We start from the raw sequence: 15,850 nt of genomic DNA, 5'->3' as shown, positions 1-15,850 counted from the left end.
TACACTAACTTACAAAATTCAGTTAAACTAACCTTAGTTACACTAATTTACATAATCTGATAAATAGAAAATGATCATAATGTCATGTTACACCCTAGTGTATATTAAAGTTTCACTAAACCCCCCCTCTCTATCCCTCCCCTTCCCATCCTCAGGACCCGTTTGTGGGGGTCTCAGAGGAATACAGGAATCCCCTGGGAGATGAAGAGCGGAGGCTACTCACTACGTTCTTCACCAAGAGCAGCGCTGACTCGTTCCTGCTGGAGATGCACGAGTTTCTGCTGCTGGTCCTGAAGAGCCCCCGTGCCCCCGACACATACAGGCCTGACTGGGGGTAAGCCAAGGGGATAACAGCTAGCTGGCATGGTGTAGTCTCTCTTGACACTCTTAGCGGTTCCATTTTTGATATTGTAGTATTGTTTACATCACATGAACATCACGGACAGTACCAGTCAAAAGTTTGGACACACCTACTCATTCAAGGGTTTTTAGTTATTATTTATTCTACATTGTACATCACAACTATGAAATAACACACATGGAATCATGTAGTAACCAAAAAAGTATTAAACTAATTCAAATATTTTTTTGATTCTTCGAAGTATCCACCCTTTGCCATGATGACTGGTTTGCACACTCTTGGCGTTCTCTCAACCAGCTTCATCTGGAATGCTTTTCCAACTGTCTTGAAGGAGTTCCCACATATGCTGAGCACTTGTTGGCTGCTTTTCTTTCAGTCAAATCAAATAAAATTTTATTGGTCACATACACACGGTTAGCAGATGTTAATGCGAGTGTAGCGAAATGCTTGTGCTTCTAGTTCCGTCCGTGCAGTAATATCTAACAATTTCACATCAAATACCTTTTACACACAAGTGTAAAGGAATGAATAAGAATATGTACATATAAATATATGGATGAGCGATGGCCGAACAGCATAGGCAAGATGCAGTAGATGGTATAGAGTACAGTATATACATATGAGATGAGTAATGTAGGGTATGTAAACATATAAAGTGGCATTGTTTAAAGTGACTAGTGATACATTTATTACATCCCATTTTTAATTATTAAAGTGGCTAGAGATTTGAGTCAGTATGTTGGCAGCAGCCACTCAATGTTATTGATGGCTATTTAACAGTCTGATGGCCTTGAGATTGAAGCTGTTTTTCAGTCTCTCGGTCCCAGCTTTGATGCACCTGTACTGACCTCGCCTTCTGGATGATAGCGGGGTGAACAGGCAGTGGCTTGGGTGGTTGTCCTTGATGATCTTTTTGGCCTTCCTGTGACATCGGGTGGTGTAGGTGTCCTGGCGGGCAGGTAGTTTGCCCCCGGTGATGCGTTGTGCAGACCTCACTACCCTCTGGAGAGCCTTACGTTTGTGGGCGGAGCAGTTGCCGTACCAAGCGGTGATACAGCCCGACAGGATGCTCTCGATTGTGCATCTGTAAAAGTTTGAGTGTTTTTGGTGACAAGCCGAATTTCTTCAGCCTCCTGAGGTTGAAGAGGCACTGTTGCGCCTTCTTCACCACGCTATCAGTGTGGGTGGACCATTTCAGTTTGTCCGTGATGTGTATGCCGAGGAACTTAAAACTTTCCACCTTCTCCACTACTATCCCAACGATGTGGATATGGGGGTGCTCCCTCTGCTGTTTCCTGAAGTTCATGATCATCTCCTTTGTTTTGTTGACGTTGAGTGAGAGGTTATTTTCCAGACAACACACTCCGAGGGCCCTCACCTCCTCCCTGTAGGCCGTCTCGTCGTTGTTGGTAATCAAGCCTACCACTATAGTGTCGTCTGCAAACTTGATGATTGAGTTGGAGGCGTGTATGGCCACGCAGTCATGGGTGAACAGGGAGTACAGGAGAGGGCTGAGAACGTACCCTTGTAGGGCGTTCTCAGTTTCAGTGGGGTGGAGATGTTGTTTCCTACCCTCACCACCTGGGGGAGGCCCATCAGAAAGTCCAGGACCTAGTTGCACAGGGCGGGGTCGAGACCCAGGGTCTCGAGCTTAATGACGAGTTTGGAGAGTACTATGGTGTTAAATGCTGAGCTGTAATCGATGAACAGCATTCTTATATAGGTATTCCTCTTGTCCAGATGGGTTAGGGCAGTGTGCAGTGTGATTGCGATTGCGTCATCTGTGGACCTATTGGGGCGGTAAGCAAATTGAAGTGGGTCTAGGCTATCAGTTAGGGTGGAGGTGATATGGTCCTTGACTAGTCTCTCAAAGCACTTGATGATGACGGAAGTGAATGCTACGGGCCGATAGTCATTTAGCTCAGTTACCTTAGTGTTCTTGGTAACAGGAACAATGGTGGCCCTCTTGAAGCATGTGGGAACAGCAGACTGGGATGGGGATTGATTGAATATGTCCGTAAACATACCAGCCAGCTGGTCTGCGCATGCTCTGAGGAAGCTGCTAGGGATGCCGTCTGGGCCGGCAGCCTTGCGAGGGTTAACACGTTTGAATGTTTTACTCACGTTGGCTGCGGTGAAGGAGAGCCCGCAGGTTTTGGTAGTGGGCCGTGTCAGTGGCACTGTATTGTCCTCAAAGCGAGCAAAGAAGTTGTTTAATTTGTCTGGGAGCAAGACGTCGGTGTCCCCGACGGGGCTGGTTTTCTTTTTGTAATCTGTGATTGACTGTAGACCCTGCCACATATGTCTCGTGTCTGAGCCCTCGAATTGCGACTCTACTTTGTCTCTATACTGACTCTTAGCTTGTTTGATTGCCTTGCGGAGGGAATAGCTACACTGTTTGTATTCGGTCATGTTTCCGGTCGCCTTGCCATGATTAAAAGCAGTGGTTTGCGCTTTCAGTTTTGCGCGAATGCTGCGGTCAATCCACGGTTTCTGTTTGGGGAAGGTTTTAATTGTCACCGTGGGTACAAAATCACCGATGCACTTGCTAATAAACTCGCTCACCGAATCAGCGTATACATCAATGTTGTTGTCTGAGGCTATCAGGAACATATCCCAGTCCACGTGATCGAAGCAATCTTGAAGCGTGGAATCAGATTGTTCGGACCAGCGTTGAACAGACCTGAGCACATGCGTTTCCCATTTTTGTTTCTGTCTATAGGCTGCGAGCAACAAAATGAAGTCGTGGTCAGATTTGCCGAAAGGAGGGCGAGGGAGGGCTTTTCATGCGTTGCGGAAGTTAGAGTAGCAATAATCCAGAATTTTGCCAGCCCAGGTCGCACATTCCATATGCTGATAAATTTTAGGGAGCCTTGTTTTCAGATTAGCCTTGTTAAAATCCCCAGCTACAACAAATGCAGCCTCATAATATGTGGTTTCCAGTTTACATCGAGTCCAATGAAGTTCTTTCAGGGCCGTCGAGGTGTCTGCTTGGGGGGATATACACGGCTGTGATTATAATCGAAGAGAATTATCTTGGTAGATAATGCGGTCGGCATTTGATTGTGAGGAATTCTAGGTCAGGTGAACAAAGGGACTTGAGTTCCTGTATGTTGTTATGATCACACCACAATTCATTAATCATAAGGCATACACCCCCGACCTTCTTCTTACCAGAGAGATGTTTGTTTCTGTCGGCGTGAAGAAACTGGGTGGCTGTACCGACTCTGATAACGTATCCCGAGTGAGCCATGTTTCCATGAAACAGAGAAAGTTATAATCTCTGATGTCTCTCTGGAAGGCAACCCTTGCTCGGAGTTTGTCTACCTTGTTGTCAAGAGACTGGACATTGGCGAGTAGTATACTCGGGAGCGGTGAGGCATGTGCCCGTCTACGGAGCCTGACCAGAAGACTGCTCTGTCTGCACTTCTGCAGCATCGTTGTTTTGGGTCGCCTACTGGGATCCGATCCATTTTCCTGGTGGTGGTCCAAACAGAGGATCCGCTTCGGGAAAATCGTATTCCTGGCCGTAATGTTGGTAAGTTGACGTTGCTCTTATATCCAATAGTTCTTCCCGGCTGTATGTAATAAGACTTAAGATTTCCTGGGGTAACAGTGTAAGAAATAATACAGAAAGAGTCTGCTGTCCAACTCATCCCAAACCATCTCAATTGGGTTGAGGTTGGGTGATTGTTGAGGCCAGATCATCTGATGCAGCATTCCATCACTCTCCTTCTTGGTCAAATAGCCCTTACACAGCCTGGAGGTGTGTTGGGTCATTGTTCTGTTGAAAAACAAATGATTGTCCCACTAAGTGCAAACCAGATGGGATGGCGTATCGCTGCAGAATGCTGTGGTAGCCATGCTGGTTAACCTCTCTGGGGTATGTGGGACGCTTGCGAAACACTATTCAACAGCCAGTGAAATAGCAGGGCGGCAAATTCTAAACAACAAAAATCTCATAATTCAAATTTCTCAAACATAGAACTATTATATCCCATTTTAAAGATACACTTCTCGTTAATCCAACCACATCGTCCGATTTCAAAAAGGCTTTACGACGAAAGCATAACATTAGATTATGTTAGGACAGCGCTGAGACAAGAAAAACCACACAGCCATTTTCCAAGCAAGGAGAGGCGTCACAAAAAACAGAAATACAGCTCAAATTTATCACTAACCTTTGACGATCTTCATCAGAAGACACTCCCAGGACTCAATGTTACACAATACATGTATGTTTTGTTTGATAAAGTTCATATTTATATAAAAAAAAAACATTTTACATTGGCGCGTGATGTTCAGAAAATGTTTTGCCTCCAAAACTCCCGGTGAATGAGCACATCCATTTACAAAAATACTCATCATAAACGTTGATCAAATTTAGAACAGTTATTGAAAGAATTATAGATACTTCTCCTTAATGCAACCGCTGTGTCAGATTTCAAAAATGTCAAACATTGTTCAATATTCTGAGTACAGAGCTCAGCCATCAAAGCAAGCTATACAGTTACCCGCCAAGTTCTGGAGTCAACAAAACTCAGAAATAATATTATAAATCTTCACTTACCTTTGCTGATCTTCGTTGGAATGCACTCCCAGGTCTCCCACTTCCACAAGAAATGTTAGTTTTGTTCGGTAAACTCCATATTTATGTCGAAATACCTCCGTTTTGTTCGTGCGTTCAAATCACTATTCCAAAGGCACAATGCGCGAGCGCAAAACCCTAGACGAAAAGTCAAAAAGTTCCATTACCGCTCGTAGAAACATGTCAAACGAAGTTTACAATCAATCCTTAGACCGATTATGATTTTTCAACGCCGATACCGATTATTGGAGGACCCAAAAAAGCCGATGCCGATTTTTTTATTTTAATTTTAATTTTAATTTTTTTTATAATAATGACAATTACAACAATACTGAATGAACACTTATTTTAACTTAATATAATACATCAATAAAATCAATTTAACCTCAAATAAATAATGGAACATCTTCAATTTGGTTTAAATAATGCAAAAACGAAGTGTTGGAGAAGACAGTAAAAGTGCAATATGTGCCATGTAAGAAAGCTAACGTTTAAGTTCCTTGCTCAGAACATGAGAACAAATGTAAGCTGGTGGTTCCTTTTAACATGAGTCTTCAATATTCCCAGGTAAGAAGTTTTAGGTTGTAGTTATTATAGGAATTATAAGATTATTTCTCTCTATACGATTTTTATTTCATATACCTTTGACTATTGGATGTTCTTATAGGCACTTTAGTATTTCCAGTGTAACAGTATAGCTTCCGTCCCTCTCCTCGTTCCTACCTGGGCTCGAACCAGGAACACATCGACAACAGCCACCATCGAAGCAAGAGCAAGGGGAAAAACTACTCCAAGTCTCACAGCGAGTGACGTTTGAAACGCTATTAGCGCGCACCTGGCTAACTAGCTAGCCATTTCACATCGGTTACACCAGCCTAATCTTGGGAGTTGACAGGCTTGAAGTAAGTCATAAACAGCGCAATGCATTGCGAAGGGCTGCTGGCAAATGCACAAAAGTGCTGTTTGAATGAACGAGCCTGCTGCTGCCTACCACCGCTCAGTCAGACTGCTCTATCAAATCATAGACTTAATTATAACATAATAACACACAGAAATACAAGCCTTAGGTCATTAACCTCCCTGGGCGAGGTGGGACGCTTGCGTCACAAAAACTCAAAACACAGCTAAATGCAGCACTAACCTTTGATCTTCATCAGATGACACTCCTAGGACATTATGTTATACAATACATGCATGTTTTGTTCAATCAAGTTCATATTTATATCAAAAAACAGCTTTTTACATTGGCGTGTGATGTTCAGAAATTGTATTCCCACCGAAAACTTCCGGTGAATTTACTAAATTACTCATGATTAACGTTCACAAAATACATAACAATTATTTTAAGAATTATAGATACAGAACTCCTTTATGCAATCGCGGTGTCAGATTTTAAAATAGCTTTTCGGCGAAAGCACATTTTGCAATATTCTGAGTACATAGCTCAGCCATCACGGCTAGCTAATTTGACACCCGCCAAGTTCGGGGCAACCTAAACTCAGAATTACTATTAGAAAAATTGGATTACCTTTGCTGTTCTTCGTCAGAATGCACTCCCAGGACTGCTACTTCCACAACAAATGTTGTTTTTGTTCCAAATAATCCATAGTTATGTGCAAATACCCCCGTTTTGTTCGTGCGTTCAGGTCACGATCCAAAGGGTAACGCGTGAGCGCATTTCGAGACAAAAAAATTCAAAATGTTCCTTTACCGTACTTAGAAGCATGTCAAATGCTGTATAAAATACATTTTTATGGTATTTTTCTCGTAAAATAGCGATACTATTCCAACCGGACAATGCTGTATTCATTCAAAAAGGAAGAGAAAAAATGGCAAGGTCTCGTGAACCCGCATTTCCTATCTCTTAGCCACCAGGCAGTCCACTGACAAACTGTGCTCCTGTACTCTGCCCGGAGACAGGTGACGTGTCAATCTGCTTTCTGAACGCTTTAGAGAGCCAATGGAAGCCTTAGAAAGTGCTACATAACCCCACGGGCACTGTAGTTTCCATAGAGAAGCAAAGGGAGAACTACAAATTCGCAAACAGGCCACTTCCTACATGGAATTTTCTCAGGTTTTTGCCTGCCATATGAGTTCTGTTATACTAACAGACACCATTCAAACAGTTTTAGAAACTTCAGAGTGTTTTCTATCCAAATCTACTAATAATATGCATATTCTCATTTCTGGGAAAGAGTAGTAACCAGTTTAAATCGGGTACGTTTTTTATCCGGCCGTGAAAGTACTGCCCCCTAGCCCAGACAGGTTAACTAACTTGCCTAGTTAAATAAAGGTCTTTAAAAAAAATAAAAAATCGGCCAAATCGGCGTCCAAAAATACCAATTTCCGATTTATTATGAAAACTTGAAATCGGCCCTAATTAATCGGCCATTCAGATTAATCAGTCGACCTCTAATCCTTAGGGTCTTTTTTATCATAGATCTTCGATAATATTCTTCGATAATATTCCATTCGACCAATAGCGTATTCATTACAGAGGAAAAAGAAGAAACGGCGCGCCTGTGTGACCGCGCTGTAAACAACTCATTGGCCTCAGGCAGTCCACTTGTTGAGTCAGCTCTTATTCTCTCCCCAGTCACAGTAGAAGCATGAAACAAAGTTCTAAAGACTGTTGACATCTAGTGGAAGCCTTAGGAAGTGCAAAATGAACCCGAAGTCACTGTATAGGCAATCACTTGAAAAACTACAAACCTCAGATTTCCACACTTCCTGGTTGGATTTTTCTCCGGTTTTTAACCTGCCATATGAGTTATGTTATACTCACAGACATCATTCAAGCAGTTTTAGAAACTGCAGAGTGTTTTCTATCCCAATCTACTAATAATATGCATATCTTACCTTCTGAGCCTGAGTAGCAGGCAGTTTACTACAGGCACGCCTTTCATCCGGACGTCAAAATACTGCCCCCTACCCTAGAGAAGTTAAGTGTGCCTTGAATTCTAAGTAAATCACAGACAGTGTCACCAGCAAAGCACCCCCACACCATCACATCTCCTCCTCCATACTTCACGGTGGGAACCACACATGCGGAGATCACCTGTTTACCTACTCTGCGTCAGATACAGCGATTGGAACCAAAAATCTCAAATTTGGACTCATCAGACCAAAGGACAGATTTCCACCGGTCTGTGTCCATTGCTGGTGTTTCTTGGCCCAAGCAAGTCTCTTCTTATTATTGGAATCCTTTAGGAGTGGTTTCTTTGCAGGCATTCGACCATGAAGGCCAGATTCACGCAGTCTTCTCTGAACAGTTGATTTTGAGCTGTGTCTGTTACTTGAACTCTGAAGCATTTATTTGGGCTGCATTCTGAGGTGCAGTTAACTGTAATGAACTTATCCTCTGCAACAGAGGTAACTCTGGGTCTTCCTTGAGAGACAGTTTCAGAGCGCCTGATGTTTTTTTGCGACTCCACTTGAAGAAATTTTCCAGATTGACTGGCCTTCATGTTTTAGTAATAATTCTATACTCCTAATTCCTGTTTACAAGCAAGAAGCACTGGTGACTAGATCAATAAAAAAGTGGTCAGATGAAGCAGATGCTAAGCTACAGGACTGTTTTGCTAGCACAAACTGGAATATGTTCTGGGATTCCTCCAATGGCATTGATGAGTACACCACATCAGTCATTAGCGTCATCAACAAGTTCATCAAAGAAGTCGTCCCCACAGTGACCGTACGTACATACCTCAACCAGAAGCCATGGATTACAGGCAACATCCGCACTGAACTAAAGGCTAGAGCTGCCGCTTTCAAGGAGTGGGACTCTAACCCGGAAGCTTATAGGAAAGCCCGCTATGCCCTCTGACGAACCATCAAACAGGCAAAGCCTCAATACAGGACTAAGATCGAATCGTACTACACTGGTTATGATGCTCGGCAGATGTGAGAGGGCCTGCAAACCCTTACAGACTACAAAGGGAAGCACAGCTGAGAGCTGCCCAGTGACACGAGCCTACCAGACGAGCTAAACAACTTCTATGCTCGCTTCGAGGCAATTAACACTGAAACATGCATGAGGGCACCAGCTGTTCCAGAAGACTGTGTGATCACGATCTCCGCAGCCGATGTGAGTAAGACCTTTTAAACAGGTCAACATTCACAAGGCCGGAGGGCTAGATGGATTACCAGGACATGTACCGCGAGCATGCGCTGACCAACTGGCAAGTGTCTTCACTTTCAACCTCTCTCTGTTCGATTCTGTAATACCACCATGTTTTAAGCAGACCACCATAGTCCCTGTGCCCAAGAACACTAAGGTAACCTGCCTAAATGACTACCGACCCGTAGCACTCACGTCTGTAGCCATGAAGTGCTTTGAAAGGCTGGTCATGGCTTACATCAACACCATTACCCCAGAAACCCTAGACCCACTCCAATTTGCATACCGCCCCAACAGATCCACAGATGATGCAATTTCTATTGCACTCACACTGCCCTTTCCCACCTGGACAAAAGGAACACCTATGTGAGAATGCTATTCATTGACTACAGCTCAGCGTTCAACATCATTGTGCCCTTAAATCTCATCAATAAGCTAATGACCCTGGGACTAAACACCTCCCTCTGCAACTGGATCCTGGACTTCCAGACGGCCCCCCCCCAGGTGGTAAGGGTAGGTAACAACACATCCGCCACGTTGATCCTCAACACGGGCCCCTCAGGGGTGCTTGCTCAGTCCCCTCCTGTACTCCCTGTTCACTCATGACTGCGCAACTCCAACACCATCATTAAGTTTTCCGGTGACAGAACAGTGGTAGGCCTGATCACCGACAACGACGAGACAGCCTATAGAGAGGAGGTCAGAGACCTGGCCGTGTGGTGCCAAGACAACAACCTCACCCTCACCGAGCACACCCCCATTCTCATTGACGGGGCTGTTGTGGAGCAGGTTGAGAGCTTCAAGTTCCTTGGTGTCCACATCACCAGCAAACTAACATGGTCCAAGCACACCAAGACAATTGTGAAGAGGGCAGGACAAAACCTATTCCCCCTCAGGAGACTGAAAAGTTTTTGCATGGGTCCTCAGATCCTTAAAAGGTTCTACAGCTGCACCATCGAGAGCATCCTGACTGGTTGCATCACTGCCTGGTATGGCAACTGCTCGGTCTCCGACCGCAAGACACTACAGAGGGTAGTGCGAACCGCCCAGTACATCACTGGGGCCAAGCTTCCTGCCATCCAGGACCTCTATTCCAGGCGGTGTCAGAGGAAGGCCCTAAAAATTGTCAAAGACGCCAGCCACCATAGTCATAGACTGTTCTCTCTGCTTCCGCACGGCAAGCGGTACCGGAGCGCCAAGTCTAGGTCCAAGAGGCTTCTAAACAGCTTCTACCCCCAAGCCATAAGACTCCCAAACATCTAATGAAATAGCTACCCAAACTATCTGCATCGCCCCACCCGTCCCCCGTCCCCTCTTTTACACCGCTGCTACTCTCCGTTGTTGTCATCTATACGTAATCACTTTAATAACTCTACCTACATGTACATATTACCTCAACTAACCAGTGCCCCCGCACATTGACTCTGTACTGGTACCCCCCTGTATATACATAGTCTCGCTATTGTTATTTTCCTGCTGCTCTTTAATTACTTTTATTTCTTATTCTTATCCGTATTTTTTTTAAACTGCATTGTTGGTTAGGGGCTCGTAAGTAAGCATTTCACTGTTGTATTCGGTGCATGTGACTAATAAAAATGTGATTTGAATGATGTTTCTCGTTGCTTATTTGCATGGGGCGGTAGGGTAGCCTAGTGGTTAGAGCGTTGGTCTAGTAACCGAAAGGTTGCAAGTTCGAATCCCCGGGCTGACAAGGTTATCTGTTGTTCTGCCCCTGAACAAGGCAGTTTATTATGGCAAGAACAGTTCACTGTTCCTAGGCCGTCATTGAAAATCCGAATTTCTTCTTAACTGACTTGCCTAGTTAAATAAGGGTAAAATAAAAAAATTAAAATTGAACTGTTCTTGCCATAATATGGACTTGGTCTTTTACCAAAGACACAACTGATTGGCTCAAACGCATTAAGAAGGAAATAAATTCTACAAATGAACTTTTACCAAGGCACACCTGTTAATTGAAATGAATTCCAGTTGACTACCTCATGGAGCTAGCTGAGAGAATGCCAAGAGTGTGCAAAGCTGTCAAGGCTGCTATAAAATATATTTAACACCTTTTTTTGGTTACTATGTGATTCTATGTGTGTTATTTCATAGTTTTGACATCTTCACTATTATTCTACAATGTAGAAAATAGTTAAAAACCCTTGAAATGAGTAGGTGTACTAACACTTTTGACTGATATTGTATGTTTCATAAGGGCCACAAACATCTCAGTGTGAAGCATGTTTGATGAAAGTAAAAATCACAAACACTGTCTGGAAAACTTACACACACACAGGAAAGTCGAACATGTGTCCATTATCCTCTCCTCCATTGTCCTGCAGCCTGAAAGACACCCTGGTGTCCTACATGGAGCGGAAAGACCTTGACGTTCCCCACGACGTGGACGAGTTGTTCCCCGGAGAGATCAGCCTGGCTCAGTACATAGAAGCCTGGAAGTTCACCGTGGCCTTCAAACAGGAGCGCAGCCAGAGATAGCTCAACCACCTCCTCACTGATTTTACTCTGCCTTTGGGTGCATCCCACATGGCTCCCTATTCCCTACATAGTGCACTGCTTTTTCTTCCTGAAGAGTCGAACATCATTTCATACTTTTATTGGTTTTTAGACAGGACAGTATGAAGTTGGGGGGACAGACTATGTTGGAAGAATGACAAGTCGGAAGGGAGCATAGCCATAGCTCCAACCCCCAGACTCCGCCATTGTAGTGCACTACTTTTGACCGACCAGGTTGGGGTGCCATTTCAGATGCAGACTTTGTACAGACTTTATAGTCCCTGTATACTGTATGTAAGGGCCACAGATATGTTTACAATCATGTTTAAGAATACACTTATATGATATAGATGCATATGTTTTACACAGGGGAACATGAAATGAGTGCCTTTTCGGAAATGCACTTTCAAAGTGCCAGCAGGCAGGTTCTACTCATGTACAATACCTATAAACTGTTTAATTCTGCTATCTAAAAAGTAAAATGTGATTTGTACTAAGAGTACAATGAGTGAAGGGGAGGAAGTTTTGAAAGTTGTAGTTAGCAAATATTTGTCCATTTGTTTTATTAGTTGATAAATATGCAAATCCAGTGGAGGCTGCTGAGGGGAGGACGGCTCATAATGTCTGGAATGGAGCGAATGGAATGGCATCAAACGCATGGAAACTATGTGTTTGATGTATTTGGTACCATTCCACCTATTCCTCTCCAGCCATTACCACAAGCCCGTCGTCCCCAATTCAGGTGCCACCAACCTCCTGGGATGCACAAAATGTTTGATTGCTGATGGTCTTTTGTGCACTTTTCCAATGTGAATTTCTCTGCCACATAGTGGTGGTAGTGGAGGGAAAGACTGAATTCTATATCGATAGAATTTCGGTCTTAGACTCAGGGATGCAACTAGGTGAGATGTTGGGCTATAACTCTGGGGTCTGACATTTTTATCTCAACCAAACAGCAATGAAGAAAATAATCAAGATTTATCATAGGTGATGTTTTCTAATAAGGGAAAGGAGTTTGCCCATTTCTGAAGCTACCTTGTTATTAATATCTACGGTGTCCCCAATGGAAAAGTAGGTTTTAAAATTAACTTCGTCCTTTTAGGGCCGCTGTAGATATCTATTTACATGGCTTTGCCTCAAGTGATGTGTTTTGTTCTTTCATAACGGACTCATCTTCAATCATTTAGTCAAAAATGGCATGACAGTTTCCACTTTCAGAATCACTGCCTTACAGAATAAACCATGCTCATTGTATTTTGCAGTTTAAGTTCCTCTTGTTGAACTTAAAGTTGGACCAAATGTTGTTTCTGTGTTCCATTTCATTGCTGAAGAGCGTGACATGCAGTGATTATTATGTTAAAACAAAATAAATTGTTTGCCTCAGCAAATTTTTCTTTGTTGGCAATTTCTTGGTCTTTCTTGCCGCCACTAAAGACCGTTAAAAATGACAGTCATTTGATCAAAGAACAGCGTTAGGTTCGGGACTGTGGGTGTAGCAAATTAACATTTAAAGTAACTGTCCCATTTTTGAGAGTCATAATCAAATGTAACTGTGATGTGTAACACATAAGTGAAAAGAAGATAATACAAGCTTCATTATTTTTTTACTGACCAGGTGGTCTCCATCAGCCCAAAGTCAAAATGCAGGCAACAAACTCTGTTCTGTTTATTTAGCACACAAAGCAGTCACACATTTGGACAAATATAAATTATATTTATTAGATTATAATAGTTTTATAATTATAATAGTAAAATTGAAAATCAAAGTTGATTTGTTATATGCACAGGATACATGTTGTGTACACAGTACAATGAAATGCTGACTTGCAGGTTTACCTCAACATTGCAACAGAAATAAAATAAGTAGCATATAATGGAAAAGGAAGAAACGGGAAACACAAAAAAGGGGAAAGTACTAAACCCATTAGCCTCATTATGAACAGGAGATGACAGTTTACCTCTGATTATACGTACATTAGATCAGTGTTATTCAAACTTGTTTAGTAGGGACCCCACTTTAAAAAATCTGTAAACATTACATTTTACATCAACCAATATTAAATTCATTCCATTTTAATTTCTTTTAAAAATTAAGAGAACCAATAAATATTAGATCTTTTACGATTAATCCCCCCCCAAAATAAAAAAAAACACTAAATAAACTGTCAATTTAATCAACTAAATAAACTGACAAACATTCCTGTCGGGTCTGGCAATGTTGGGCCTCTGGTTTAAAAACTCTGTGCTGGTACTGTACTAGAATTGGGATTGTTTGCTTAAATGTTTTGTCCTGAGAACTACAACAAAAAGTAAACGGAATGGAAGTCATTTTCCGATTAAAGTCATTGTGGGAAATTAGTGTGTTGAAACTCTGCATTCAGCTATGGCATGCTAACTAAACATTCTCATTTGGCTAGCTACTGATTTCAAAAGTTAACTGTAACAAAAAACATGCAAGATGTTATTTTTCAAATTATATTTATATTGTCCCATACAATAATCTAGATTATTGTTTTTTATTTTATTTGTAGGTGGGGACCCCACTGTATTTCCCCCTCAACCGTGACTCCACTAGGCGTTGCAACCTTTACTTTGAATATCACTGAATTAGATCAAACATTATGAGCTGGTTTCACAAGGCCACATTAAATCAATATCCATGGCATAACAAAAATTCACACTCCTGCCAGAGAACCTGAGATGGTTAAACTGGTCCTTTATCTCACAATTGAGTTTAGCATGACATGTCAAATGTTAATAAAATGACATACATTAATTCCGTATTACTAAAGCACTTATATTTACTTATTGTAGCATCATCTCAGGTCACAGCTTCAGTGCCTGTTGGGCTTTGAGACAAATATCAGCTGCCCTCTGTCTGAAAACAGCCTGACCGATGCCCAGGTTTAAAGTGGTGCCTAACTTGTAGAGAGAGATTACTGTGTACAATATATTGTCGTCAAAGGATGTAGAGGAAAGAACGTTGCTTGAGTAATGAATGAAAATCCACAGTGAGGTAAAGAGGAAGAGAATTCCCTGCAGGATACCAGCGATGGTGACCCTCATCTGACTGTGCAGTCGGGGAGAGGAGAAGGGGCTGCCGCTCTCTTTCATGCTCTTCATGTGTCTGTGCAGGTAGCACACCGTGGCACAGCTTGACCCCACCATCACACAGAGGTAAAAAAATACATAGATCATTCTCAAAGACTGACTTGCTATCAGTGTGTGAAGCAGGACTGTTAGAGAGGAAGCACCAGTGGCATTAGCTAATGTGGTTGTGTTATTAAGCAGCACCTTTTTGGGAGAGACATTAGCAGTGCCATTCGTTGATGTGAAACCTGTGCTATTGATAGGCCCCTCTCCTGAGGAATAGAATTCTCCTGCAGCCCTAACAGCAAATTGAAACATAAAGAACATCCTGTCTCCAAATAGGCCCCAGTAGATGATGCTTTTGATGTTCCTCTTCACCCAGGTGAAGAGAGCTCGCTGGGCAGGGACGATCTGGGTGTAGTAGAAGAAATTCAGCCATACAGATGTTGACATGCTGGTTGCTGCCATGTACACCATTATTAGATAAGCAGCATAGAAACACTCAGCACTGGCAGAGACCATCCACAAGCATTGTGCTGCAATGAGAGAGACCAGGTAGACAGTGGTACAGAATACCATAGATCCCAGCAGTAACTTCACAGGCTGTTTGAGTCCCTCTCTGCCACGCGGTGGGCAGAGCATGCAGAAGATGAAAAATATGTTTGCAAAGATGTTGAGAAAGGTGAGCGGTCCGTTGACTATTGTGAATGACAAGTTGTCCATCATGATACGTGTCATTTTTGAAGAGGTCATTGTTTGCAGGGATTGCCTATCTTCTCTGTCAGTGTCTGGTGTTAAAATACTGGACACCGAATCCCAACCTGGTGTCTGAGACACCTGGAAAACAAACTCAAACGTAGCATAACCTATTTACATTGCAGATACATGCAAATGATTGAGGTGGAACGTCAACACAAAAAGCGACAATTGCATACGTCACCTGCATGATTAGCATAATTTATGCTACCATTAGTGATAGAGAAGGATTCAACTTAACCCGGATCGTAACAACATTTCGTAAATGCTTTGTCACGTACACATATTTTGTAGATGTTATTGGAAGCGCAGCAAAATGCTTATGTTTCTAGCTCCAACAGTGCAGTAATACCTAACAATACACACAAATCCCCCAAAAATGTAAAGAAAGAAATGAATACCAGGTGAATCCAGGCGAAAG

The 15,850-nt window shown here is 42.6% G+C and overlaps 2 protein-coding genes across 4 annotated transcripts in view; one reads left to right on the top strand and one right to left on the bottom strand.

Moving 5' to 3' along the window:
- Nucleotides 1–12,971, top strand: part of LOC115171805 (E3 ubiquitin-protein ligase rnf213-alpha) — a 66,450-nt gene extending 53,479 nt beyond the window's left edge. For all 3 annotated transcript variants that reach the window (XM_029728953.1, XM_029728952.1, XM_029728950.1), the window contains 2 exons: nt 156–334; nt 11,412–12,971. In XM_029728953.1, the coding sequence (XP_029584813.1) occupies nt 156–334; nt 11,412–11,565 (333 nt within the window). In that variant the 3' untranslated portion in view covers nt 11,566–12,971. The remainder of the gene's footprint in view (nt 1–155; nt 335–11,411) is intronic.
- A 1,438-nt stretch (nt 12,972–14,409) lies between these two features.
- Nucleotides 14,410–15,150, bottom strand: LOC115170509 (uncharacterized). The gene has a single exon (XM_029726722.1). It carries the CDS (start codon nt 15,148–15,150, stop codon nt 14,410–14,412), a length of 741 nt encoding a protein of 246 aa, XP_029582582.1.
- Nucleotides 15,151–15,850: the final 700 nt, after the last annotated feature.

Source organism: Salmo trutta, chromosome 32 (assembly GCF_901001165.1).
Source record: "Salmo trutta chromosome 32, fSalTru1.1, whole genome shotgun sequence".
In the NCBI taxonomy this organism is placed as follows: Eukaryota; Metazoa; Chordata; class Actinopteri; order Salmoniformes; family Salmonidae; genus Salmo; species Salmo trutta.
Note: the sequence above shows the minus strand (reverse complement) of the source record. Positions and strands in the feature narration are given on the sequence as shown.

Excerpts from the sequence above, each read along its gene's own strand:
- LOC115170509 (XM_029726722.1), bottom strand. The coding sequence starts at position 15,150 with ATGGTGTACATGGCAGCAACCAGCATGTCAACATCTGTATGGCTGAAT.